Here is a 26213-nt window from a genome sequence, read left to right as displayed (position 1 = left end):
CAGGAGGCGAGCTGTCCCACGAAGGCTCTTGCTGTCGGCGGCGTCTATGTCGAGTTAGGACCCAACAAGCCTTGGCAAGCGGAACCCACGCAGGATGGAAGACTTGCTTCTGGTGCAGACCAGGAAGGTCTGGGGTGCTTCTCTTTCACAGAGGAGCGAGTGCCAGTCTGGAGGAGCCGGACCAGCAAGATGAAATCAAAGGTTCGTCGTCGCAGAGGTCACTAGCCAACGGGCCAGCAACCGGACAACACGTCGAGCAACTCAGGTGCAGAAGGGCCCCACACAGAACACGAAGCGTGGGGAGCTGATCTTCTTTGCAGATGGTGCTCGGGATGGGGGCTTCTCAATTCCCCAAGCACAGCCTCGAGGAAGCCCCAGAAGTCGCGCTAGTCAGTTACTAGCCACTTTTCCCAAGTCGCTGGTCCCACGTCCCTCGTCACCTCCACGGGTCTCAGCTTTGCTGCAGATGTGGATCTGGGTCAGAGGTGTCTGGAAGTCTCGGCGCTGGTCAGTCTCTGCAGTCGTCCCTCGTAGGATCAGTCGCAAAGCAAGCAGCGGTCGCTGGATGGTGCCTGGTTGCCCAGGGAGGTCACTCCTTGGCCACAAGGGAGATTTCTTCAGTCTTCTTCCTGAGGTCGAATGTCGAAGGTCCAGAGTTTCTGTTCAAGTTGCAGATTCAGGCTAATCTAATTTGCAGGGCTCAGCTACCTACTGATATACTGGGCTAGTGGGCTGGGCTACCTGCAAGGTCCCTCCTATGGGTGGGACCAGGAAGGGGAGTGGTTACACCTCCTTTCCTTTGTCCAGTTTCGCGCCAGACCTGGGGCTGGAGTGCCCCAGTGCCGGTTTGAACTGGACTATGCATGGGACACCTTGTGTGCCCCAGGCTGTGTCTAGTTTTTCATCCCTCCCTGCCCCAATACACTAAGTCCTGTCTGGGGTGATGCTCGCACCTTCCAAGGCAGGAAACCTATTGCCCAAGCCTCCCTCGCGGGAAGGACTCCCAGCAGCAGGAGGTCAGACTTGTGTCTGTGGCAGCAGCATCCATTTTGTGATGCTGGTGCTCTGGTTAACTTTAACCGGGCAAGTAGGTTTCAATATGTCTTCTCCCTCTAGGAGGGAGGAATAATATCCTCATTGCCAGAAATGGTATGGGGGTATTATTCCAAAGTGTTAGACACCTTACACAACATGTTTTGATAAAGCCAACCCATAGTTACCATAACCGTCTAAGATTATAAGGCACTTTAAGAGTATATGGTAGGCTATATCATAGAACAGCTATAAGGACATGGTTCCGAAAGCTGCAGACAGGCTCAGCTTATGCTAGAGCACCATCTCACATGTTACCAAGCACTCTGCCTTCAGGATTGTTAAGGCCTGCCATAGGAGTGACTGATAGGTACACGTGTCTGTATATAAGGGTAGATATAGGTATACTATATCTAAGCAAGGGGTTACTACACGACCTTGCCCCAGCTGGGTGATCAGCCAGTTGTCTGATTGGAAGGCCAGGCCAGGGGTGGCACAATACATGCTGCAGCCCCTGGTTGGCCTAGGGTACACCTATGCCCTGGGTACCTAAGGTACACTATACAGGGGCCAATAAGGTGATCCTTACCAATTGGGTTATGCACCTAAAGTACATAGTATGAATTTAAAGAGGGAACAGCTGGGATGTGGGTCTGATTGGCAGGCCCACAGCCACATCTAAGTCGAAAACCAGTGAAGCAAAAGCAAAAAGTGGGGGTGAACATAGAAAGCAGACCCTACTCTCCTACACACGATTCCTCATCCCAGGGTACATTCCCTGCCGCACCCTAGAACAGGGAATCCAAGAGGCTGAACTCCTTGGGGGAAGAAAATATTTTCTTCCGCCAGCCTGGCTTTGTGGTCTGTGAACACTTCATGCCTATTGGGCTGCTACTCCCACATGATGTGGAACACACTTTAGCAGGTGCTGCCGCATGTGCCAGAGGAGGCATGGTCTATTCTTTCCCAAGCTGTTAGGTGCAGCAAAGTTCACGATCTGTTGTGGTCTGGACACACCTGACTTGCTGGGCAGAATGGTTTCCTCACTGGTGGCCCTGAAGCACCACGCACGGCTGAGAACCGGCTTATCTGGGGATGTCCAAGCTTTCCTTATAAACATGCCCTTCGATGGTATTAGTCTCTTCAGAGATGAGGCCGACTCTGCACTGGAGCCCTTTAAGGACTCATGGGCTACGGGAAGTCTTTGGGCCTCTGATGCTCCACATCATCCCCAGTCTCTTTCGCTCCGTTTGTGGCTACAGAAGGGGTTTTCAACCCCACCAATGCTATCCCAGCCACCGAGCCGTGCAAGCCTCCCAGCTTCTGCTGAACGAGGGTGCAGTTCCTACCGGCCTCGTGAGTCGGGTAGCCAGCGGTCTGGTTCAGCTACCATGCCCCCTGGCAGCTGCAGCCTCCAAAGCTCCCTAATCTTGCCCTTCTTGATCATGGGCGTCCAGTTGATGGCAGGATCCGCCATCACCTCCACCACTGGCAGTTCATAACATCGGACAGATGGGTTTTGCAATCCTCCGAAGGGGGTATGCCCTTCCCTTCACGACCACCCCGCCTCCATTTTACGACTTGTTGACAGAGGATCATTTGTCCTTGATCTACGACGCAGCCATGGCTTTCTTGGTTCAAGGGAGCCATCAAGAGGGTTCCGGGGCCAGAAGTCTTCTGTGGTGCCTTTTCCCACTAATTTCTGGATCCCCAATAGGAGAAGGGCCTTCATCCTATTTTATACCTCCCAGCCCTCAACCTCTTCCCCCAAAAGAGAGAATTCAAGATTCTTATGCTAGCTCCAGTCTTGTCTGCTCTGGTTCCAGAAAACTTGATGGTAGCATTGGACTTGCAGGACGCTTAGTTCCATATTCCTATCCTGCCTGCCCACCAGCATTTTCTGCGGTTCCTGGTAGGCCACGAGCACTTTCAGTTCACCGCACTCCCTTTTAGTCTTACTTGAGCCCCTCTGGAGTTCACAAAAATGGTGTGGTTGCAGCTTATTCACAGAGATCAGGGGTGTCAGGCTTCCCCTAGGTCGCCGACTGGCTGTTAAAGGCATGCTCGCCCCAGACTGAGACTTTAGTCTTCCTTCTCCAGGGTATGGCGGACCTCCTGCATTTGCTAGGGTTCAAGATCAACATGCCAAAGTCGCACCTGACTCACTCTGACGCTCCCTTTCTTCAGAGGTGTCCTGGACACAGTGCAGTTTCTGGCTTATCCGCCTGAGCGTTGAGTCCAGGATATTCAGTCTATGAAACTGATGTTTCAGCCTCCATCCTGGACTTTGGTGAGATTGACTCTGAGCCTGCTGGGCCTCATGCCCTCCTGCATCCTGCTGGTCACACATGCCAGATGGCATATGTGGGCTTTGTAGGGGGACCTGAAGTTCCAGTCGGCGCACCATCAGGGAAATCTCTCCAACTTGGTTCAGATCTCATAGAGACTGCAAAGGATTTGCAGTGGTGTCTAATGAACTGCGAATGGGTCATAGGCACACCCCTCTCCCTTCCCACACCAGATCTCACAGTAGTGACAGATGTGTAATTCCTGGGCAGCCATCTGGTAGAGGCGGAGATCAGAGGACACTGATCTCTGGCGGAGTCTGTACTCCATCAGTTTGTTGGAGCTCCAAGCGATCTGATGATCATTGAAAGCCTTTCTAACCTCCATCCAGGGAAGGCCGGTACAAGTGTTCACGGACAACACCACCGCCATGTGGTACTTTAACAAACCGGGCAGGGTAGGGTCATGGACCCTTTATCAAGAGACCCTGCGTCTCTGGACATGGCTGGAACAGCAGGGCATTTCCCTGGTGGTACAACACTTGGCAGGTTCCCTGAACGCCAGTGCGGACGAACTCCTCCATCGATGCCTAGCGGATCAAGGATGGAGCCTCCAAACAGAGGTGGCACAAGATCTTTCAGCTGTGGGGAGAGCCACGATTAGATCAGTTTGCCTCCTCCTATATCGCGCAATGCCAGCAGTTTTGCATCCTGCAGTTTCCAATGCGGCTTTCACTAGGAGATGCTTTTCGTCTCGAGTGGAGCTCAGGCCTACCGTATGCCTTTCCACCATACCACTCCTGCCCAGAGTTCTTAAGAAGATCAGGAATGACTAGGCCCAAGTCATCCTTATGGCTCTGGACTGGGCACGGAGAGTCTGGTATACGGAGCTACTGAGCATGGCCATCGGTCCTCCGATCAGGCTACCCCTTTGGGAGAATCTTCGTAGCAGCAGTGAAGGGTCCTCCACTCAAACTGGTAAGCTCTCCACTTTCTTGTGTGGGGATTGAGTGGCGGCAGTTGATAGATTTTGACCTTCCTAAGTCTGCAATGATATTCTGGATGGCAGGTGTCCCTCCACCAAGAAGGTATATTCAAGGCATATGAGCTGTAGATCGCATACTTTTGCATAGAGATCGCCATCTGGTGTTGGGCTCGGATGTTTGCACTTTGTTATTGTAGAAGTCTTTGTAGTCATGGGTTAGGTGGGGACTCCTCTGGTTAGTAGTGAGCATGGGCATCGACACCATCATTAGATTGTTTTTTTCCGCCATCGGGTTCGGGTGTATTTTGCTGCGCACCAGGTCGACGTCGTTCAATTCCCCTTTGACACGCAATTACTCTCAGCGCTCGACGGTATTGTTTCGATCGTGATCTCTCGATGCGTATCCATTTTCAAAAACATTTTCGAGTCCAGTCGTCAACATGGGCCGTTGAGCCAATCGGTGCCATCATCCAGCATAAGGAAAGGACTCCATTTAAAAAATGCTAATGTGGGGCTAAATTCCCCCACACACATCTCCACGAGGTCTGCAACCTTTGTTTCTCGCCAGAACACGAGAGTCGACACTGTCAGGCCTGTGACTCTTTCAGGTCTAAGAAGCCTATACATGATCGCCGGGCTCGACGTCACGAAATGTCCAGATCGACCATTCCAGCGCCGGACAACATCTTTGAGGCAGGCCTCGATCCAGAGAAAACAAAAGGCTCCGGTAACACCTTCACCTTCGGGTTGACACTGAGACAAGACTTCAGAAGCCCCGCCTCCGGGCCCGGCTCCGAAGCACACAAAGCCTTCAGACAGCTCGAGCCAACTACATCATGGTGCCGAGAAACCATCTTCAGCACCGAAGCATAAACCCAAGGTCCCGTCCACACCAGAATCATTTACACCAAAGCCAAAACCCAAGGTCTCGGATTCTTCGGCACAGAAGCAAATTCAATCTAAGCCTTCGGATCCGGAAAAAAAAATTGAACCTTCGGAGTCAAACTCAGCAGGAGACAAAAACCCCTCCTAAAGCTAAAGAGGACAGGCCAAAATACCACTCGGAATTGAAACCTTCGGCACCGAAAAAAGACAAGGGATCCAAAGAACTTTTCTATCCAGATCCTCCGGATCCTAGACAAACACTCCATATTGACCCCATTACTGGACATGTCACCTCTATACCACCTAAAAAGAGGAAGTTTTACGCCTCACACTCCTGAGATACCATCCAAGAGAACTCATCTACCTCTCCTATAAGGCCTTTCTCTCCACCTCCACAGCCTCCAAACAATATACCTTCTCCAGCACGCTCTCCAGTGCCTCCTCTGTCACCTGCACCACAGGATGACAAGGATATAGGGGATGAGGACATACACTCACCATATAATAGATACTGATGATGACACTCACAGTGGCCCGCCTCATGATTCTTGAGGCGATTATAATGTCCCAGATGTACCAGAGTCAGATCTATATCCCTCCAGACCACCCCCTCCAGATGATAATGTGGGGTTTGCGCAACTAATAAATACAGCTGCACAATTCCATGGGCTTCAACTCCATTCAGACCCTTTAGAGGAGGACTTTTTGTTAGAGACATTCTCTCAACCTCAAAAGACAACAAATTCTCTCCCTCCCTATGCTCAAATGGATCATTAAACGTGCCCCTGAGTTTTTATGGACCCTGTCGGGGCTAGGGTTCTTAATCCTAGAATTGAGAAAAAATACAAACCAGCTCCAAGTGATCCTGTTAATATTAAAGGGCAACTCCCTCTAGACTCACTAGTGGCAAATGCCCGCAAACGGGCAAATTCCCAAACCACAGGTGACGCCCCTCCGCCAGACAAGGAATCTTAAGTTACTGGACGCATCAGGTAAAAGAGTTGTGTCTTAGGCAGCTAACTTTTGGCGCATTGCTAATTCACAAACTTTACTAGCAAGGTATGACAGGGCCCACTATGATGAGCTTGAAAAGCTCATGCAGCATCTCCCTGAAGAGCATAAGAAGAAAGCAAATGATCTTATACAAGAGGGAAAGTTAATCACAAACACATCAATAAAATGTGCCCTTGATGCAGCGGATACAGCATCCCGTGCAATAAATACAAGTGTTCTATTACGCAGACATGCATGGCTGCGCATATCTGACTTTAAGCAGGAAGTGCAGTCTACAATTCTCAATCAGCCCTTAGATCAGGAACACTTGTTTGGACTCACTACAGACACATCTTTAGAAAAACATGAAAAAGGACACAGACACCAAATTCATGGGGGCTCTACAAGCAACAACTAGTAGAGGTTCTTTTCATCGCTCCTTTTATAGGGAAGCCTCCAAGACAGTTGGTACAGAAGCCAACTCTTCCACTTCTAAAAGTCCCACCCAAAATTCCCCTGCCAAAGGTAACTATAGAGGGAATTACAGAGGCAATAACAGAGGGAGAGGACGCGGTACCTAATACCTGCAACTCCCCCACCACTAAACAGTGACTTACCTACACTACCCCCCCCCCCACCACCACCCCCGGACCATTCCTCTCCAGTCGGGGGAAGACTATCACAGTTCCTACCTGTGTGGAATTCCATCACCACAGACAGGTGGGTAAGACAAATTATCCAGTATGGTTATTGCCTGGAACTCAATTCTACTACCCCCCCCCCCCCCCTCTAACATACCTTCCAGAAGAAGGGTGGAACTCTCAGGCCTATATTAGACCTAAGGCCCTTAAACTGGTACATAAATCCGACCACTTCCACATGGTCACACTAAAACAGGTCCTGCCCCTGCTTCAGCAAGGCGATTTCCTTACCACCTTAGATCTCAAGGATGCCTACTTTCACATTCCTATTCACCCTGCTCACAGAAAATACCTACGGTTTGTAGTAGACGGACAACACTATCAGTTCAAAGTCCTACCATTCGGAGTCACAACAGCACCCAGAGTCTTTACAAAATGCTGCGCGGTGGTAGCAGCCCACTTAAGGAGACCACACATCCATGTGTTTCTTTACTTTGATGACTGGCTCATAAAAAGCCAGGTCACACCAAGCTTGTGTGCAAAACACCACACAATCCAGCTGTAACACAAATTAGGATTCACAAACCTCACCAAGTCGCATCAACAACCATCCCACAGTCAACAGTATCTAGGTGCAACAATAGATACTTCCAAAGCCCTTGCATACCCCAACCAAACCAGGATAACCAGTATGCAAGCACTCCTAGCAAAATTTCAGTTACAACACTCACTACCAGCTTGGGTGTTCATGCAGCGAATAGGGATGGCCTCTTGCATCTTAATTGTTCCTTACGCAAGACTCCAGATGCGCCCATTACAAGACTGCCTAGCTCAACAGTGGAACCAAGCTCGGGGTCAACTTACAGATCTGGTGTTGGTGGACAGCCGCACATAGCGCTCTCTGCAATGGTGGAACATACAAAATCTTTCCAGAGGGCGGCGGTTCGTAGACCCGGTTCCACAAATGGTGCTATCAGCAGACTCATTGCTCACCGGCTGGGGAGCTCATCTATTAAATCGCACTATCCAGGGTATGTGGACCCCTCAACAAAGACTTCTCCACATAAATCACCTGGAGTTACTGGCTATATTTCTCGCCCTAAAATCTTATCAGAAACCTCTCGTAAGCAAAGCTGTCCTTGTCCGAACGGACAACATGACAGTAATGTACTATATACAAAAAGAGGGCGGAACACACTCTGCAGCTTTCACGACTAGCACAAAGCATTTGGAGATGGGCCATCCCCCAAAAGATATACCTCTTAGCAGAGCATCTACCTGGGATTCACAATCAAATTGCAGATCCACAATCAAATTGCGGATCCACAATCAAATTGCAGCAGATTCACGAATGGGAACTTCATCCGCAAGTTCTTCATCCATTCTTTCAAATGAGGGGACATCCAGACATAGATCTGTTTGCCACACATTTAAACACAAAATGCCCAAACTTCGCCTCCAGGTACCCACACTCATTGTCCAAAGGCAATGCGATATGGATGAATTGGTCAAGCAGATTTGCGTACGCTTTTCCACCTCTCCCACTCATTCCATTACTGGTGCGCAAATTCAAACAGTCTCTCACAATGATCCTGGTGGCGCCAAAATGGACACGACAACCATGGTTCACAACACTACTGGAACTCTCAGTAGTCCCACACCAAAAGCTCTACCTCTCCCCCAAAGCTTCTCACACAGAACCATGGAGAGATAAGTCATCCAGAACCAGCGCAACTGAACCTAGCGATCTGATTCCTGAAGTCTTGGAGTTTGGATACCTCAATATCCCACCAGATTGCATGAACGTCATTAAAGAAGATAGACGTCCTACCACTAGAGCATGCTATGCAGCTAAATGGAAAAGATGTGTTATTTACTGCTATAACCAAATGAATCCACTAGATTCTTCCATAAATGTGAGTTACAGTTCCTCACATGGAAAGTAGCATTCCTTGTGGCCATCACATCCCTCAGAAGAGTGGGTGAGCTCCAGGCATTAACCATACAAGAACCATTTTTGCAAATACATCACAACAAAAGGACAAACCCTAAATTCCTGCCTAAATTTATTTCAGCTTTTCACTTCAACCAGTCTGAGCTCCCAATCTTTCCTCAACCAGACTCAGTAGCAGAACAAGCTCTTCATACACTTGACGTCAAAAGAGCTATTCTTTATTGTATTGAAAGGACAAAAAGTTTCAGGGAAACGTAACAACTTTTCGTAGCTTTTTCACCACCACACACAGGCAATCCTATATCAAAATCTGGAATTGCCAGGTGGATCGTTAAATGCATCCAAATATGCTACCAAAAAGCAAAGCGTACATGATCCAATTCCGCCTAGAGCACCTTCCACACACAAATTGGGGGCCTCCGTGGCATTCTTAGGAAATATTCCCATGGATGACGTTTGCAAAACTGCAACCTGGTCTACACCGAACATTTTCACTAAACACTACTGTGTAGATGTGCACACAAAACAACAAGCAAGTGTGGGCCAGGCTGTACTAAAAACACTTTTTCAAACTAATGCAGCGCATACAGGTGGCCACCGCTAACAGGGGAACTGCTGCATAGTCTATGCAAAAGTATGCGATCTACAGCTCATATGCCTCGAATGGAAAATGCTACTTATCAGTATGCATCTGTTCTTGGCATGTAGAGCTGCATATATCTAGCCGCAGATTCCTTACCGACTCACCCATCCTCCCTGCTCTGTGGAACATTTCGAGGGTCAGGGCTGATCCCTTTCAGTGCCCTAGTTTGGACACCAGTGTCAGTGCTCTTCATGGCTAAGCGCTTCTGGCGTGGAAAGTCGAGAAAAAGTTGACGTCCGCGCACCTTAGTGGCACCTATATAGGTAATTTCCCCATATATCCCTCCGGCGCTCCAGAAGACTGTGATGGCCGCTCTGTTCATGTCCAGACTGGATTACTGCAATGCCATGTTTTTGGGGTTGGATAAGTTTCAGGTGGGAAAAATCCAGTCCTTGCAGAACGCTGCAGTTCGAGTCATTCTGAACCTGCCCAGAGGCTGCCCCACCTCCGCAGGGAGGAAATCCCTGCACAGGCTTCCGGTCCAACAGAGGATCGAGTTCAAGGCTCTCTGTTTGGTTCACCAGGCCCGTTTTGGGGGTGGCGCCAATGATGGAAGGGACCGATTCAGACCCTATTTCCCGCCTCGCGCTTTGCTAACCTTGGCCTTATCTGTACTTCCAGATTCAAACTTGCAAGATGGGGTGGTCGCTCTTTCAGCACCTGCGCCACAAGATTATGGAATCTCCTGCCTCTGGAGTTACGACTGTAACCCGATCATGCCCTCTTTAGGAAAGTGCTGAAACATCGCTTATTTCAGGTCCAACCATAATTTCTCTACTCTCTTGCCTGACTATACACACCACAGCGCCAAGACACCTTCGGTATTCGAGCGCTTTACAAGCTTCTTTATACTTATACTTACTGCAACGTCATTTATTTGTGGCCGCAGCAGATTGACGCAGAGTCACTCGACACCACCTACTGGCGTTCAGGGTTACTGCTTGGAAAATCATCCGGATCCAGTCTGATGCCTGGGAAATTCAAAGGTAAGGAATCTGCGGCTAGATATAGTCTCTACCAGATAAGGTGTTACCAAAGGTAAGTAACTTGTTAGTCTGTGAACATGTTCACTAACCACTATTGCCTTGACTATCAGGTGTGACTGATGGAATTTTGCCCACTTGGTCCTGCAAGACTTTGATCTTAACCCACTACAGACCTTCCACCTTGGGAGATATTGCTTTGGTATCTATTCTAAATGTGAGGAATCTGTGGTTAGAATTATCCATCAGAAGAACAAGATACTTACCTTTAGTAATGCTGTTGTTGGTGGCAACTCAGACTGCAAATTACTCGCTGCCCTCCCACCTACCGGTTCTGTGGAGTGGTCTCATCAAAAAAGGTCCCAAATTAGAAATCTGCATACTGATGCCTCCAATTGTTAGGACTCTGCATCCGAACATGATGAAAGGATGAAGCAAGAAACGGACGTCGACGGGCAGGGGTTGCGCTTATATGCCACTCCATCACTTCCAGGGTGGAACAAGGTCAACATGAAGCCACACTGTTAAATACAGATCGGTAGCTGTGACAGTAACATATGTCGCACAGCACTCAACTAGTCAGGGTAGAAAGTCTACAGAAAGAATACTTGTTCAAAGACTGATGCTACCACACTACACCCCCCTGTTACCTGTAAGGGCAATGATGGTGTTACTCCAAAGAATAAAAACCACAATAGCCTAAAACAATATCCTGGAGCACTCCAACAATTAGTTTACATAACACTGTTTGAGGTCAAATAACCAGAAAAGTCAGTCCATAAGTCCAAGATGAGGTCACTCTACGTCACCTAGCAACACTCCAGAGCACTGCTATGAAAACGTCCGGCTCCAGTCTGATGCCTGGGGAAAATTCTGAAGGTAAGGAATCTGCAGTATCCACCAGAAAGACCAATACTGAAGGAAAGTAATGTGTTCCTCTAACCATCTTGAAGTGCAAAATAAACACAGTATGAAAAAAGATAATCTTGTTTTCAATGTTTCATCACAAAATGGACAATAAGTGGTTATTACTGGTCCCCTTGTGTGTCATATACATCTTCAACTCTTATCACAGTTTGGTCCCCCCCCCCCCCCCCCCCCTTTTCATGCTCTCCTTGTCATATAATATATTTATTTTGTAGTTGGCCCGTCACAACAAGGAGCTTCAGCATATACTGAAACCAGGCGGTAGCGGACAGACAGTAGAAGGGGATGATGCCCTTGAATTCTATGCCAAGCACACAGCACAGATCGAGGTACGATTAGTGTTAAGTATGGATGTATTTCTGTATTGGGAGCCGTGGTTAAATTGATCTGATGGGGCCCACCAGCACTAATTTTGGGGACCTGCACTTATTTTACCTCATCATACATTGACCACAAGCGAGGAAAATAAGTAGAAAGAGAGACTGAAAAAATATCGCAAAGGGAGAAACCAGGAAACTGAATGAGTGAGATAAAGGGGCAGTGTGTATCTGGTAGGGAGTGGATGGTAGAGGCATGAGGTTGTTTCAAGACTACGCAGCCTTTGTATTAGGTCATCGACATTTAATGCACCGGCCTCCTGTTTCTGAGCAGAACTGTGGACACCTGCACTCATTCTATTACAAATTAAGTACTGATTAGGAGGAAGGGTGGACATCCCTCATGGTAGATGCAATAGTGCAGAGTGATTGTAAGGTCTGATGTTCATTCCGAAGAGGACTGGTACTGCAGTGAAACACAAGGGTATCCAGAGCTGAAGCGTTTAGGTGTTTTATGACTTGGTGCATAAATAAACTTAGCAAAGGCTTTTGGAAAGGAAAAGATATTTTGAGATGGACACCTCAGCTTTATGAAGCTTGTGAATGCAAAATTGCTTTGTGGTCCACATGTTAAATTTTCGCATGTGTTTTGAGATAAAGCATTTCAAGGTGCTATGGGTACATTATAATGAATGTTATTCCTGCTGCAAGAACCCAAAGAATATTTTTTGCCCTTCTGCTGAGTGGTGGTGATTAAGTCCAAGGTGTCGCACTGGAATCGGACATGAAGTGATGCCCAGAGCATTCTCTAAAGGGTACATCCCCCCACTCCACTCCGAATTCCATAGCCTCAGAAGATTCTAGCACTCACTGGGATGAGGGCAATAATCTGCAGAGCTTGCAGATTATCCATCAGTACCCACTTCACACAACCTTATCTTCTAATGGATTCTGTCACCTTTGCAGATAGTCTTGGAAAGAAGAAACAGTGAAAACAATTTGAATGGATTGGCCACAGTGAAGTAAAAATAGCTAAGATACCCTAAAAATGAATTAATTGTGATTCTTCTAAGCAAGGCCTCAGCCCTTTCATCAGGGCAATAATGCATTACATACCCCTTTAGAAAAATACCTTGCGGCTGCATTTCAGATCTTTCAGTGGGCCACCATCAAGAAAGTATCCCATGATGCATTGCGCAGGTGTTCACTTTTGCAAATTTGATAAATTAGGCAATACAGAAACGTGTGCATTGTAAAGAACCAATTAGCTGTGAAGCAAACATTTTTCAGTGGTTTAAAGTTGATTAAGTCTGTCAATTTGTCTAGTCGCGGTCAACTTTGTTGTCTTTGTGTTTTTAGTAGGGAAACTTACTTTTTAGAAATATATGCATAGAAGGGCTTTCAGTTAGCCCTCTTTATCTTCATCGTGCCTAGACACCCTTGGGTACTAGTGTGCTTTACAAATTAAATTTTCATTTCATCTATTGACCTGTTTAGGTGAGTGGATTTTACATTTTGCTTCCACCCACCAGGGCCTGCAATGGGACAGTGGGTCAACCTACTTTTAGTCTGAGACACTTGTACCTGGGTGAAGCCATTTTGCTCTTGTGCACGTCTCCCTGAAAAGTTGTCTACTTAAGTGTCAGGGCTGGTAGGTCAATTTCTGCTTTATTTTCATGTTTATTTATTCTTCAAATAGTTAATTTTTTATTTTATTTTACCTTTTGCAAACATGCAGAGCAATTTTAGGCAATGTTACCTTTCAGTTTAACCGACTGTTGCATGTTTGCTAAATAAATATCATTGCAGACTTGCCCTATCCATGCCTATTGGCGTTGCCAATGCTTGTGTCCCTTAAGGTTTGCTCAGTGCCGAAGGGGCTGGACTCTTTGGACCGATCTTCATGTGGTCAGCTCTGTCCGCAGTGACGGGGACTCAAAAAATTATGGAATGCATACTAGGGTATGTGAAATGTGAAAGAATTATTTTTTCTATTTGATGGCTCTAACCACAAAGGAACGCTGTACATTGTACAGAACAATCAACATTAGCACAGAAAACCAGTCGCAATGTGACAGAGTTGCAATAGTACAGTTTGAAAGACTTGGGACTGGGCGACCGGTACAGAGGGGTTTGTGTTACATTAAAAAGAAAGTTGAGCATGTTAGTCTGAGTAGCGTCTCTTAGCATGTATCAGGTTATGAACACCTCTGGCCTCCAAGACAAGATGCCTCCTAAGCCCAGAGAGAATCCAAAGAGCTGTGCTTAGGGTGGCATTTTATGACCAATGGGTGCCGAAGCCTACAGGCGATTAGAAAATCCCAAGTGGGAATTTCTCAAGGCTCCTGTGAACACCCCTTCGTGACTTGTAGATAGTAGGGGAAGAATTGGCCTCAGTTTGAGCAGAGATGTCTGCTTCGAATTTATTTAAAAAAAAAGATTTTTGCTTTGACATTAACAGTATAAGTTTGTCCAAGCGTTTAAATCGTGCATTCCAAGTAGCTCAGGTGTGCGCAGACCTGGAACCCATAGGCCACACTACTACACAACATACTTTTTCCACTGGGAGACCGAGGATTGCAGGAAGATCAGATATCTGGCACTGTTCCGCAAAAGTATCCTTTGAGTTGAAGCGTGGATACTGTACCCCCTCCTGGTTGAATTTGCAATTGGCTGGCTGTCTTGAGAAACCAGAGAGTAAGTGGACAGGGTCGACCTCCTTTATGATAAGGAGCTGTTCTTTGCAGAAAACTGCAGAATGATTGAACATGAACTTAGGTGTTTCTGCCAAGCTGTTCAAAGGTGTGGGGGGGGGGGGGTGGATTTTATCGCTCCATAGGCATATCCTTCAAAGAATGGCATTAGATGTGATTGAGGACTGAGGTTCTCCAGTATTGGGGTATCTTTCATAGATTCACATGCTTGATTCATTCCCCGTTGGAGTGGGAGTCCCACGGTACATAAAAATTGCAATAAATATGCATAAAATAGCCATATCATAGGTAAATTAGAACCAGGAAGTAAAATAGTTAGAAGTTAATAGGAATAAACTTTCCACTTTCATGACTCGTCCAAGTCATTATATATAGTCCAAACTACAGCCAATCAGGTGATGGCACCCTCCAGAATGTTCTCCCCAGAGGCTCAGGTTGTCAGATTTTCTACTGCACGTCGTGTGAAGGGAGTCTCCATGAGCTCTGCTTAGTTCTTCCAGGTTTCTTCAGAATTTTCTTCATTTTATGAGGTCTTATTCACAGAAATCTCTCTTTAGACCTTGAGCCTTGTGGGAAGCTGTTTTCTGAAGACCCCCACAAGAAATGCATTTACTGCTTGTACCCGGACCACTAGGTGAGAGACTGCAAGATTTGCAGACCTTTCCCTCAAAAGACTTTGAGGGACAGAGAGGGACGTCTACTTCTATGGCTACAGAAGATTAAGGACCAAGACAACCCCTTATCTGACATTGAGTGTTTCGTCTGTCATGACTGCTTCCTCTAGGAAGAGGGCTAACTTCACGGATTTGTCTTCTCCTGGGGCTAAGGTGTCAAAACAGCACACCTCTAAGATTGCTGAGTTGCCAACCACATCAAAAAAGGCTCCTCCACCTCTTAAGGGTACAACTCTGCCCTCTACATCCCCGAGAAAGACTGTGAAATCTCAGGCTTCAAAATCCATTTCTGACAGATTTACCTCAGAAACGGGGTCCCTCATCGACGAGCTTTAAGACGATGTCTTCATCGACGAAGCCTGCCGTCGCCGTGACGACGTCAACTGCTACATTCTCGTCTCCAAAGCCTCAGTTGATACTGTCGTCTGCTTCCTCGCCATAGAAGCTGGTGTCCGGCTCGTGAGACCAACCACATCAGTCACGCAAGTTGAAGACTGCCGTTGACGCCCCTTCGTCGAAGAATAAAAAAGCCTGTCGACGCTCGCCTCGTCTACGCTCGCCTCGTCGCTGCTGCAATTATCTTCATGCACTGATCTCCAGGTTTTGTCGCAGTCCACAGCCACAACATCCTCAAAGTGGTCTATGGTATCGCCTACACATTTACCACCGTCGACAGCAGCGCCTTCCTTGCTTCAAAGATGCAAATCTTCCTTGGAGGGTCTCCCCAAGTAAAGTTCCTCATGTGTTGCCTGAGCAGTTATTGGATTATGGGGCTGATGAGGAAGAATCTGAGGACGATAGATTTCGTACTGCCAAGAGCTCTTCATTAAATACCAAGATGACAATCAAGAAGGTGACTATTACCCTGAGACTGCTGCTTCAGCTCCAGAGTCAAACCCTACTGCACAAATGCCTCTAACTCTACTAAACAACTTGCAGCACATGTTGGATGATTATTATCACCGATTTCCTCCATCTGAATCGGCTTCTTCTGTCCCACCAACACCCGTTCCTCAAACTTCATCCGTGCTGAGGTCACCCAGACCGGTTTCTCCGGTGGCTTCGGTGTCCCATCACCCTCAGGATGCTCACACCACGGACTATGACAAAGAAGAATTGGATGACAGATCTCTCCTTACGGAATGGGATGACCATCAGGTACAAACTCAGTCTCCTTCTACTCCTGCTGCTGTTTACTCTCCTCCAGTTGACATCGGTGGTTTTCATGTTCTGATGGACAGAGCGGCACAACGGTTCCTCCTTCCTATGGAAGCCAAAACGAATGATTGTTTCCTTTACGATTTTAAAGACCAACCAAGGAGACAAGTGCGCACAATCCCTATTATCGACTTTATTTGGCATGAAGGACAAACTCATGAAGACTCCTGCCTCCATCCCGGTGGTCCTGCCTCGTCTCGAAGAAATACAAGGCACCGGATTATTTACCAGCATGTCTGATGGGTCAGCCTAAGGCAGATTCCGTTATCTCTCAAGCAGCACAATGCCGAGCATGGAATACATCCTCTCCATTGTCTGCTCCACCTGATTGGAATGGGAGATGTCTAGACTCCATTGGGAAGAAAGTTTCGACCATGGCGGCCACTACTGTCCGACACAAGCCTTTGTGTCAAACGAAAGGCTACAAAAGCTTTGCAAGCTTGCCCAACTAATACGATCAAAAAGGTGTGTTTTTGTCCGACCGTTCAAGTCACTTCTGGGGATGCTCTCTTCCTGCATTCCTCTGGTCCCTAACTGTCATCTCAAGATGAGACCCTTACAAGAGGAGCTCAACAAACAATGGCTACAGGTTTCAGTGTCCTTCGATCTCATCCACATTGTGAGAAGTTGGCCTGATATATGATGTCACTAGTTCTAGTGTACACCTTGTATCAGTCCAAATACCCTTATGGTGATTGGTTGTAAAGTCAACCTTATAGACCAGCTATCCTAGTGGTAACATGGACAAGAGCAGTCTTAGGCTAAACTCTGTATGGCAGGTGAAGCCAGCTGTTCTACCATATGTAATCCCTCGAATACCAAATGAAAGGACACCACAACAGATATATATAAAAATAGAATGTATTTATTCTAGGCAAACCCTCAGCACTCTTTGAGATTCGAGGTAAGTACAACACAGTCTTATTTAGGCATACATTAAGTCACACAGGTAAGTAATACAGTTAGGCCCTACGGGGGCCACGCAAACCATATACTAAGTAAGTGGTATAAGGACCACTGTCACGAACATAGGAACATTGGCAGTTCGGGCTGGACTGTTCCCATGAGGCGCAGGGTCAGACTGAATTGCATATGGCCATGTCTGAACTGGGGTGGCAAAGTGGGCTAAAGAACAGTGATGGATCAAACCCAGATCTGTTGACTGGGTGTGAGTGTTTGATTGGTTCTGATGCTCAGTCCATTACCACCCCCTTTTGTAACAAACATAGGATAGGCCTAGGCCTAGGGAATCGCTGGGGCTACACTATACTAACAAAGGTTAGGAAGTGGGAGGCCCACGGGATTCAGGTGCAGAGTGGAAACACTCACGCGTAATGCGTAAAAATCGATAGAAATAGTAGTTATTAGAATTTAACAGTTTTAGGACACTTCTGGAATAGCTAGGAATTCGAGACTTGGAAACTAGACCCTAGGATAGTCAATACCCTTGTGAGCACCGGAGTACTCAAGTTACCTAGCCCACGGGCTGCGGGTGCATAGGTGTGAACTTGCGTCGGGTTTCGTCGTGGACTTCTATGGATGCCTGAAGGAAAGTTGCTGACAGGCAGTCAGTGAAGAGTGTCCGGTGGATCCCAAGGATGGGATCAAGAAGGAAGGATACCTGCAAGCAGAAGGGACAGAGTCTAGGTCACCAGCCAGGAGCAGGGAAGGAACCAGGCGATGTTGTGCAGATGCAGGTGAAGAGGTGAAGCTTGTCGCAGCAGCCACGGGTACCAGGAGGCGTCGAGGACAACCAGGACGAGGAGGCGAGCTGTCCCACGAAGGCTCTTGCTGTCGGCTGCGGCGATGTCGAGTTAGGGCCCAACAAGCCTTGGCAATCGGAACCCACGCAGAATGGAGGACTTGCTTCTGGTGCAGACCAGGAAGGTCTGGGGTGCTTCTCTTTCACAGAGGAGCGAGTGCCAGTCTGGAGGAGCCGGACCAGCAAGATGAAATCAAAGGTTCGTCGGCGCAAAGGTCACTAGCCAACGGGCCAGCAACCGGACAACACGTCGAGCAACTCAGGTGCAGAAGGGCCCCACGCAGAACACGTGAAGTGTGGGGAGCTGGTCTTCTTTGCAGATGGTGCTCGGGATGGGGGCTTCTCAATTCCCCAAGCACAGCCTCGAGGAAGCCTCAGAAGTCGCGCTAGTCAGTTACTAGCCACTTTTCCCAAGTCGCCGGTCCCTCGTTGCCTCCACGGGTCTCAGCTTCGCTGCAGATGTGGATCTGGGTCAGAGGTGTCTGGAAGTCTCGGCGCTGGTCAGTCTCTGCAGTCGTCCCTCGTAGGATCAGTCGCAAAGCAAGCAGCGGTCGCTGGATGGTGCCTGGTTGCCCAGGGTGGTTACTCCTTGGCCACAAGGGAGATTTCTTCAGTCTTCTTCCTGAGGTCGAATGTCGAAGGTCCAGAGTTTCTGTTCAAGTTGCAGATTCAGGTTAATCTAATTTTGCAGGGCTCAGATACCCACTGATATACTGGGCTAGTGGGCTGGGCTACCTGCAAGGTCCCTCCTATGGGTGGGACCAGGAAGGGGAGTGGTTACACCCCCTTTCCTTTGTCCAGTTTCGCGCCAGAGCTGGGGCTGGAGTACCCCAGCGCCGGTTTGATCTGGACTATGCATGGGACACCTTGTGTGCCCCAGGCAGGGTCTAGTTTCTTTCATCCCTCTCTGCCCCAATACACGAAGTCCTGTCTGGGGTGGTGCTCGCACCTCCCAAGGCAGGAAACCTATTGTCCAAGCCTCCCTCGCTGGAAGGACTCCCAGCAGCAGGAGGTCAGACTTGTGTCTGTGGCAGCAGCATCCATTTTGTGATGCTGGGGCTCTGGTTAACTTTAACCGGGTAAGTAGGTTACAACATGCCTTCTCCCTCTAGAAGAGAGGGATAATATCCTCATCCCCAGAAATGGGATGGGGGTATTATTCCAAAGTGTTAGACACCTTACACGACATGTTTTGATAAAGCCAAACCATAGTTACCATCACCGTTCAAGATTATAAGGCACTTGAAGAATATATGGTAGGCTATATCATAGAACAGCTATAAGGACATGGTTCCGAAAGCTGCAGACAGGCTCAGCTCATGCTAGAGCACCATCTCACATGTTACCAAGCACTCTGCCTCCAGGATTGTTAAGGCCTGCCATAGGAGTGGCTGATAGGTACACATGTGTCTATATATAAGGTAGGTATAGGAAGACTACACCTAAGCAAGGGGTGATTACACGACCTTGCCCCAGCTGAGTGATCAGTAAGTTGTGTCATAATGGAAGGCCAGGCCAGGGGTGGCACAATACATGCTGCAGCCCCTGGTAGGCCTAGGGTACACCTATGCCCTGGGTACCTAAGGTACACTATACAGGGGCCAATAAGGTGATCCTTACCAATTGGGTTATGCACCTAAAGTACATAGTATGAATTTAGAGAGAGTACAGCTGGGTTGTGGGTCTGATTGGCAGGCCCACAGCCACATCTAAGTCGAAAACCAGTGAAGCAAAAGCAAAAAGTGGTGGTGAACATAGAAAGCAGACCCTACTCTCCTACACACGACACCTCAGATACGGAAAGCACTGCTTTGGTGGACTTGCAAAAGGAACGTTGCAGCAGGCCTCTCATTCCTAGTGGAGGCTCCAAGTTTTGTCATCACCACAGACGCCTCCCTCGAAGGGTGGGGAGCGCACCTTCAAGGACTCAGTCAATGGCAAATGGGATGCTCAGGAAAGGACTTGGCATATCAACCTTTTGGAGTTGCTAGCGATCTTCCTAGCTCTGAAATATTTTCGAGCCATCATTCTCGGAGCACCAGTGTTGATCCAGATGGACAACACAACAAGTATGCACTACCTAAACAAACAAGGAGGGACAAGATCCACTTTGCTGTCCCAGCAAGCCCAGCAAATTTGGGATTGGGCGATCCGGCAGCAAGTAACTCCGGCAGCGGTCCATGTCCTGGGAGTGTCCAACATCCTCGCAAACTCTCTCAGCAGGTCGACAGTGTCCAACCACGAGTGGGAGCTCCATCAACCAACATTGGATCGTATATTTCAGAAGTGGGGTGACCCGATTTGGACTGGTTAGCGAACCGCAAATGCCCATTCTACGCAAGTTGGCTTCCACAACGGGACTCGTGCGGGAATGCGTTTTTGATGAACTGGTCGCAGTTCTATGCCTACGCTTTTCTGCCGATACTGTTGGTTCCCGGGGTCCTCCGGAAAATTAGGAAAGAGCCTTGTCGTCTACTTCTCATTGCTCCCAGGTGGCCTCGCCAGTTCTGGTTTACCAAACTCCTCCATCTGAAAGAGACACGTTAGTGATAGATTCCTTACCTTACAATTTTCCCCAGGCGTCAGTCTGGATCCGGAAAGTTTTCTGCTTAGCAGTACCCCTGCGCGCCAGTAGGTGGTGCTGTGCGGCTCCGCGCCCGTCACTGGCGTCATGCGTGCCAGGACGACATCACGGAGGCTACTTGGGCACCACCCATGCGCGCTGACGTCAGTTCTTTCTTTTTCCGCACCGAAAGGGCAGATCCGGATTGAGCACGTACCTCGGTCATTTTTTTACCACTTTTTTTTTTTAGACTTGTCTCCTTCTCTTGTCTCCTGGTTCACTTAGGGATGCCTGGCTTTACGTTTTGCGGGTTGTGCCACTGTAATATGTCCGTGGCGGACCCCCCATGATGTCTGCCACTACTGCCTGGAGAACGAATACGACTCCCGGGATTGTCAGGACTGCCGTGCCATGGCCCCGAAGGCATTACGGGACTGGTGCCGGAAGTTGCTGGAGGTCTGGCAGTCCTCTCAACGCCGCTCCGAGTCTAGGGGCCGTTCGGTGGGACCGGAGCTGTCGCTCCTCGGACTCTAAGTCTTCACCATCAGATTCCGGTAAGCGGCGCCATAAGAGGTCGAAGAAGCGTGTTCGCTCTCTGACGTCCCCCCGTCGCTCCCACGAGGTGGACATGGGGGACAGGGGCTCAGCCCCTGCGTCTCCTCGGGAGCCTGGGAGTCCCACGGCCTACCCGCTATACCCGGGTCAGTCAGCAACTCCCGAACAGCGGCAGGAGTTTCTTGCTGCCTTGGATCGCCTGTTTAGGCTTCGGGCTCCCGCCAGTGCGCCTGCGGGCCCCGTGTCCAGATCATGTTGACCCCGGCGGCACCGCATCTGGCGCCAGCCCTGGAGCCACTGGATCCAGCGCCTGCGGCTCCGGTGCCACAAGGTGCAATGCCGCTGGCTCCAGCCCCGGCGCTGCCCTTGCTCCAGCCCCGGCGCTGCCCTTGCTCCAGCCCCGGCGCTGCCCTTGCTCCAGCCCCGGCGCTGCCCTTGCTCCAGCCCCGGCGCTGCCCTTGCTCCAGCCCCGGCGCTGCCCTTGCTCCAGCCCCGGCGCTGCCCTTGCTCCAGCCCCGGCGCTGCCCTTGCTCCAGCCCCGGCGCTGCCCTTGCTCCAGCCCCGGCGCTGCCCTTGCTCCAGCCCCGGCGCTGCCCTTGCGCCAGCCCCGGCGCTGCCCTTGCGCCAGCCCCGGCGCTGCCCTTGCGCCAGCCCCGGCGCTGCCCTTGCGCCAGCCCCGGCGCTGCCCTTGCGCCAGCCCCGGCGCTGCCCTTGCGCCAGCCCCGGCGCTGCCCTTGCTCCAGCCCCGGCGCTGCCCTTGCTCCAGCCCCGGCGCTGCCCTTGCTCCAGCCCCGGCGCTGCCCTTGCTCCAGCCCCGGCGCTGCCCTTGGCTCCAGCCCCGGCGCTGCCCTTGGCTCTGGCCCTAGCGCCGCCCCTGGCTCCGCCACAGGCGCCGCACTGGGTGCAGTTTATCCTGCCCCTGTCTAGTTTCTCAGACCATTTTGTTCCGACCTGGGATCCTCATTGGGATGCGGCTCCAGTTCGGCGCCGCTGGCCCCCTCTCCAGCTCCGGACCTGGCGCTGCGACTGGCTCCTTCTACCCCGTAGCCGGATGAGGACTGGGACGGTTCCGAGGACCCCCTTGCGCGGCAGTGTGACTCAGAGCAGGATTGGGTGGATGACCTTCAAGATGTGGGTGAACTTCATGTGTATTCTGACATGGGGTTTGCCTCGCCTCCGCCTGCAATGGAGGATGGCGCTTCCTACACTATGGTGCTGCGTCGAGCTGCTGAGACTCTCCACCTCGACCTCCCTACGGTGGCCCTTAAGACCAACCTCCTTACGGAGGTGCTCCAGACAGCGTCTACGTCGTCGGAGCCGCTGCTTCCTTTCAATGAGGCCCTTACCGAAGTCCTCTGGGGAACTTGGTTGTGGCCGGCCTCGGGGGCACCGGTGGATAAGAACGTTGCTAGGCATAATCGCCCGGCGCCTGGTGATCCCGCCTTCTTGACCACTCACCCCACGCCTGAGAGCCTGGTCATTCAGGCCTCGACATCGCCGAGTGCCTTTCCCTTGGCTCCGCAGGATAAGGACTCTAAGAGGCTGGACCAATATGGCAAGAGGTTGTTCTCCTCAGCCAGTTTGGGGTTGATCAGTTAATACCGCCTGCTTATTGGGCCGTTACTCCCACGCTATGTGGTATTCGGTGGTGGAGGTTCTGCCTCAGTGCTCTGAGGAGGTCCAGGCTGTCCTTTCCCAAGCAATTGCGGAGGGCAAGGATGCGGCGAAGTTTGCAATCAGGTGTGGTTTGGACACCACTGATTCGTTGGGCAGGGCGATTTCCACGACAGTGGCATTGCGGTGCCACACCTTGTTGCGTTCCAATGGCTTCTCGCCCGATGTCCAGAGCTCGCTCATGGACATGCCCGTCGATGGCTCCCGCCTCTTTGGTGATAAGGCTGAAAATGCCCTGGAGCACTTTAAAGACTCTCGTGCCACGGCCAAGTCTTGGGGTCTTTCCTCATCCTGCCCCGACGGGGTTTCGTTCCTTTCGTGGCCAGGGCAGGGGTATCCAGGTGCGCTCTTCCGGCAAGCCTGTGCAGAACCAGTCTCAGCGAGGCCGCGGACGTGGGTTCCCGCGGGGTGGGCCTGGTAACCAACGTGCGGGGCAGTCTACTTCCACCCCCTGCTGCTAACGCCTCGACCTTCCTAATCTGAGCTTCAGGGGGCACCCCACGCCAGTGGGTGGCAGGGTTCACCACCACCTCCACCACTGGCTCGAGATTACGTCGGACAAGTGGGTGCTGCAGATAATCTGCCAAGGTTACTCGCTTACCTTTCTGTTCTCCCCTCCAGCCATGCCACCTCGGTACCACCGCATGTCGGGGGATCATTTGGCTCTTCATCAGGAAGGTACGGCCCTCCTGTCCAAGGGGGCCATAGAGTACGTTCTCGCTCAGGAAGTAGAGAGTGGTTGCTCTTACCACTACTTCCTGGTCCCCAAGAAGGACAAGGAGGGGCCTGCGCCCCATCTTGGACTTCTGGGACGTCAATCGCTTCCTCTGGGAGAAGTTCAAGGTCCTGTCTGCCCTATACCCTAGAGACTGAATGGTAGCGTTGGACTTGCAGGACGCTTATTTTCACATTCCCATCCTGCTGGCCCACCGGCGTTAACTGCGGTTCACGGTAGGCCAGGCGCATTTTCAGTTTGCCATGCTCCCCTTCGGCCTTACCAGCGCCCCTCGGGTGTTCACGAAGGTGATGGCGGTGGTCGCAACTCATCTGCGCAGGTCAGGGGTGTCAGTCTTCCCCTACCTCGATGACTGGCTGTTGAAGGCGGGTTCACCCCAGGCAGTTGTCTCCCACCTCCAGACTATGGCCGACCGCCTGCATCTGCTGGGGTTCTCCATCAATGTGCCGAAGTCGCACCTGAGTCCCTCTCAGAAGCTCCCTTTCATCGGAGCGGTTCTGGATTCGACGCTGTTTCGGGTCTATCCTCCCGAACAGCGAGTCCGAGATATTCAGGCTATGGTTCCACTCTTTCAGCCACTATCCCAAGTTTGTCAGGATGACCCTCCGGCTTCTGGGCCTGATGGCCTCCTGCATCCTGCTGGTGTACCGCATGCCAGATGGCATATGGTAGCTCTGCAGTGGGACCTGAAGTTCCGGTGGGCACAGCATCAGGGCAACCTGTCCGATCATGTCCAGATTTCGGAGGGCACTGCACGGCAATTGCAGTGGTGGCTCATGAATCGCCATTGGGTCAACGGCAGATCCCTCTCCCTTCCCCATGAGAGAGGCGGAGATCAGAGGCCTTTGGTCTCCAGCGGAGTCCCGGCTCCATATCAAGCTTCTGGAGCTGCGGGCGATCCGGCTTGCACTGAAGGCATTCCTTCCCTCTGTTCGGGAAGTGTAGTGCAGGTGTTCACGGACAACACCACCGCCATGTGGTATTGCAACAAACAGGGTGGGGTGGGGTCATGGACCCTATGTCAGGAGGCTCTGCGCCTCTGGACGTGGCCGGGACATCAAGGCATTACCTTGATGGTTCAACACCTAGCAGGTTCTCTGAACGCCAGGGCGGACGAACTCACTGCCGGTGCATGGTGGATCACGAGTGGCGTCTGAACTTGGACGTGGCGCAAGGTCTCATTCCGCGATAAGGAGAGCCTTGGTTAGATCTTTTTGCCACCGAAGAGAACGCGCAATGTCAGTTTTACGCGTTGGAATTTCCAAGGAGGCACTCGCTCGGCGACGCTTTTCGTCTCGAGTGGAGCTGCGGTCTGTTGTACGCCTTTCCGCCTATACCACTTCTGCCCAGAGTGCTGAAGGTCAGGCGCGACCGGGCCCAAGTTAATCTTGTGGCTCCGGACTGGGCTCGAAGAGTATGGTATCCCGAGCTACTCAGTATGAGCATCGATCCCCCGATCCGTCTGCCTCTTCGGGAGGATCTTCTGTCGCAGCAGCAGGGGACGGTCCTCCTCCCGAACCTGTCCAGCCTCCACCTCCATGCTTGGAGATTGACTGGCGACAGTTGACACCTTTCGATCTTCCTCCCGAAGTCTGTGATGTCCTCCTGGCAGCCAGGCGTCCGTCCCACTAAAACGGTGCATGCCTGTGGGTGGAACAGATTTGTGGCATGGTGCACAGCTAAGACTGTGGATCCCCTTTTTGCCCCTCTTTCTGAGGTTGTTCTGTTCCTTCTCTTTGGACCAGCAGGTTTCTGCTCTGGGCACTCTTAAAGGTTATCTTTCGGCCATCTCTGCCTTTCTACGGCTTCCAGATCAGCCCTCTCTTTTTAAGTCCCCGGTTGTTAACCGTTTTCTTAAGGGCATTACGCATACGTTCCCACCTATGCCCTTCATAATGTCTGTGGGACTTGACTCTTGTCTTGACTTTTCTGATGTGCGCTCCCTTTGAGCCCCTTCATAGCTGTCCCTTACGTCGTCTTAGACTCAAGTCGGCTTTCCTGGTAGCTATCACCTCTGCCAGGAGAGTGAGTGAGCTCCAGGCTTTTTCTTCCAACCCTACTTTTCTTTCTGTTCATTCGGACAAGGTGGTTCTGAGGACACGTCCTTCTTTCTTGCCAAAGGTTGTCCGCCCTTCCACATCGGGCAGACCATCACTTTGCCCACCTTTTTTCCGCCTCCGCATCTTTCAAGGGAAGAAGAGCGGCTCCACCGTCTGGACCCAAAACGTGCGCTCGCATTCTATCTGCAGCGTTTACAGCGGTTCCGGGTGGATGATCAGCTCTTTGTTGGCTACGTGGGTGCCAAAAGAAGTCGGGAGGTGCACAAACAGACCATCTCCTGGTGGGTTGTTCTGTGCATCAAAGCCTGTTACTCCTTGGCCAAGAAGGAGCCTCCTGTGGGACTGCGTGCCCATTCGACCAGGGCAACTGCAGCCACTACTGCCTTGGGATGCGGTGTCCCCTTGCAGGATATTTGTCAGGCACCTACGTGGGCCTCGCTGCACACGTTTACCAAGCACTACTGCCTTGTGGGTCCGGAGAGACTGCTTCTTTGGACGTTCTGTGCTCCGTGACTTTCTGGTGTAATCTTGTTCGCTGACCCACCACCATGGTTGGTATTGCTGGGGTATCTATTCTAAGGTAAGGAATCTATCGCTAACGTGTCTCTTTCA

At 50.5% G+C, this 26213-nt stretch overlaps 1 protein-coding gene across 5 annotated transcripts in view; it reads left to right on the top strand.

The window, feature by feature from the left end:
- ITPR1 (inositol 1,4,5-trisphosphate receptor type 1) overlaps window positions 1–26213 on the top strand; it is a 1957366-nt gene that overhangs the window by 1618550 nt on the left and 312603 nt on the right. For all 5 annotated transcript variants that reach the window (XM_085624511.1, XM_085624509.1, XM_085624508.1 and 2 more), the window contains one exon: window positions 11544–11657. In XM_085624511.1, the coding sequence (XP_085480637.1) occupies window positions 11544–11657 (114 nt within the window). The remainder of the gene's footprint in view (window positions 1–11543; window positions 11658–26213) is intronic.

Source organism: Triturus cristatus, chromosome 9 (genome assembly GCF_964204655.1).
Source record: "Triturus cristatus chromosome 9, aTriCri1.1, whole genome shotgun sequence".
Lineage (NCBI taxonomy): Eukaryota > Metazoa > Chordata > Amphibia > Caudata > Salamandridae > Triturus > Triturus cristatus.
Note: the sequence above shows the minus strand (reverse complement) of the source record. Positions and strands in the feature narration are given on the sequence as shown.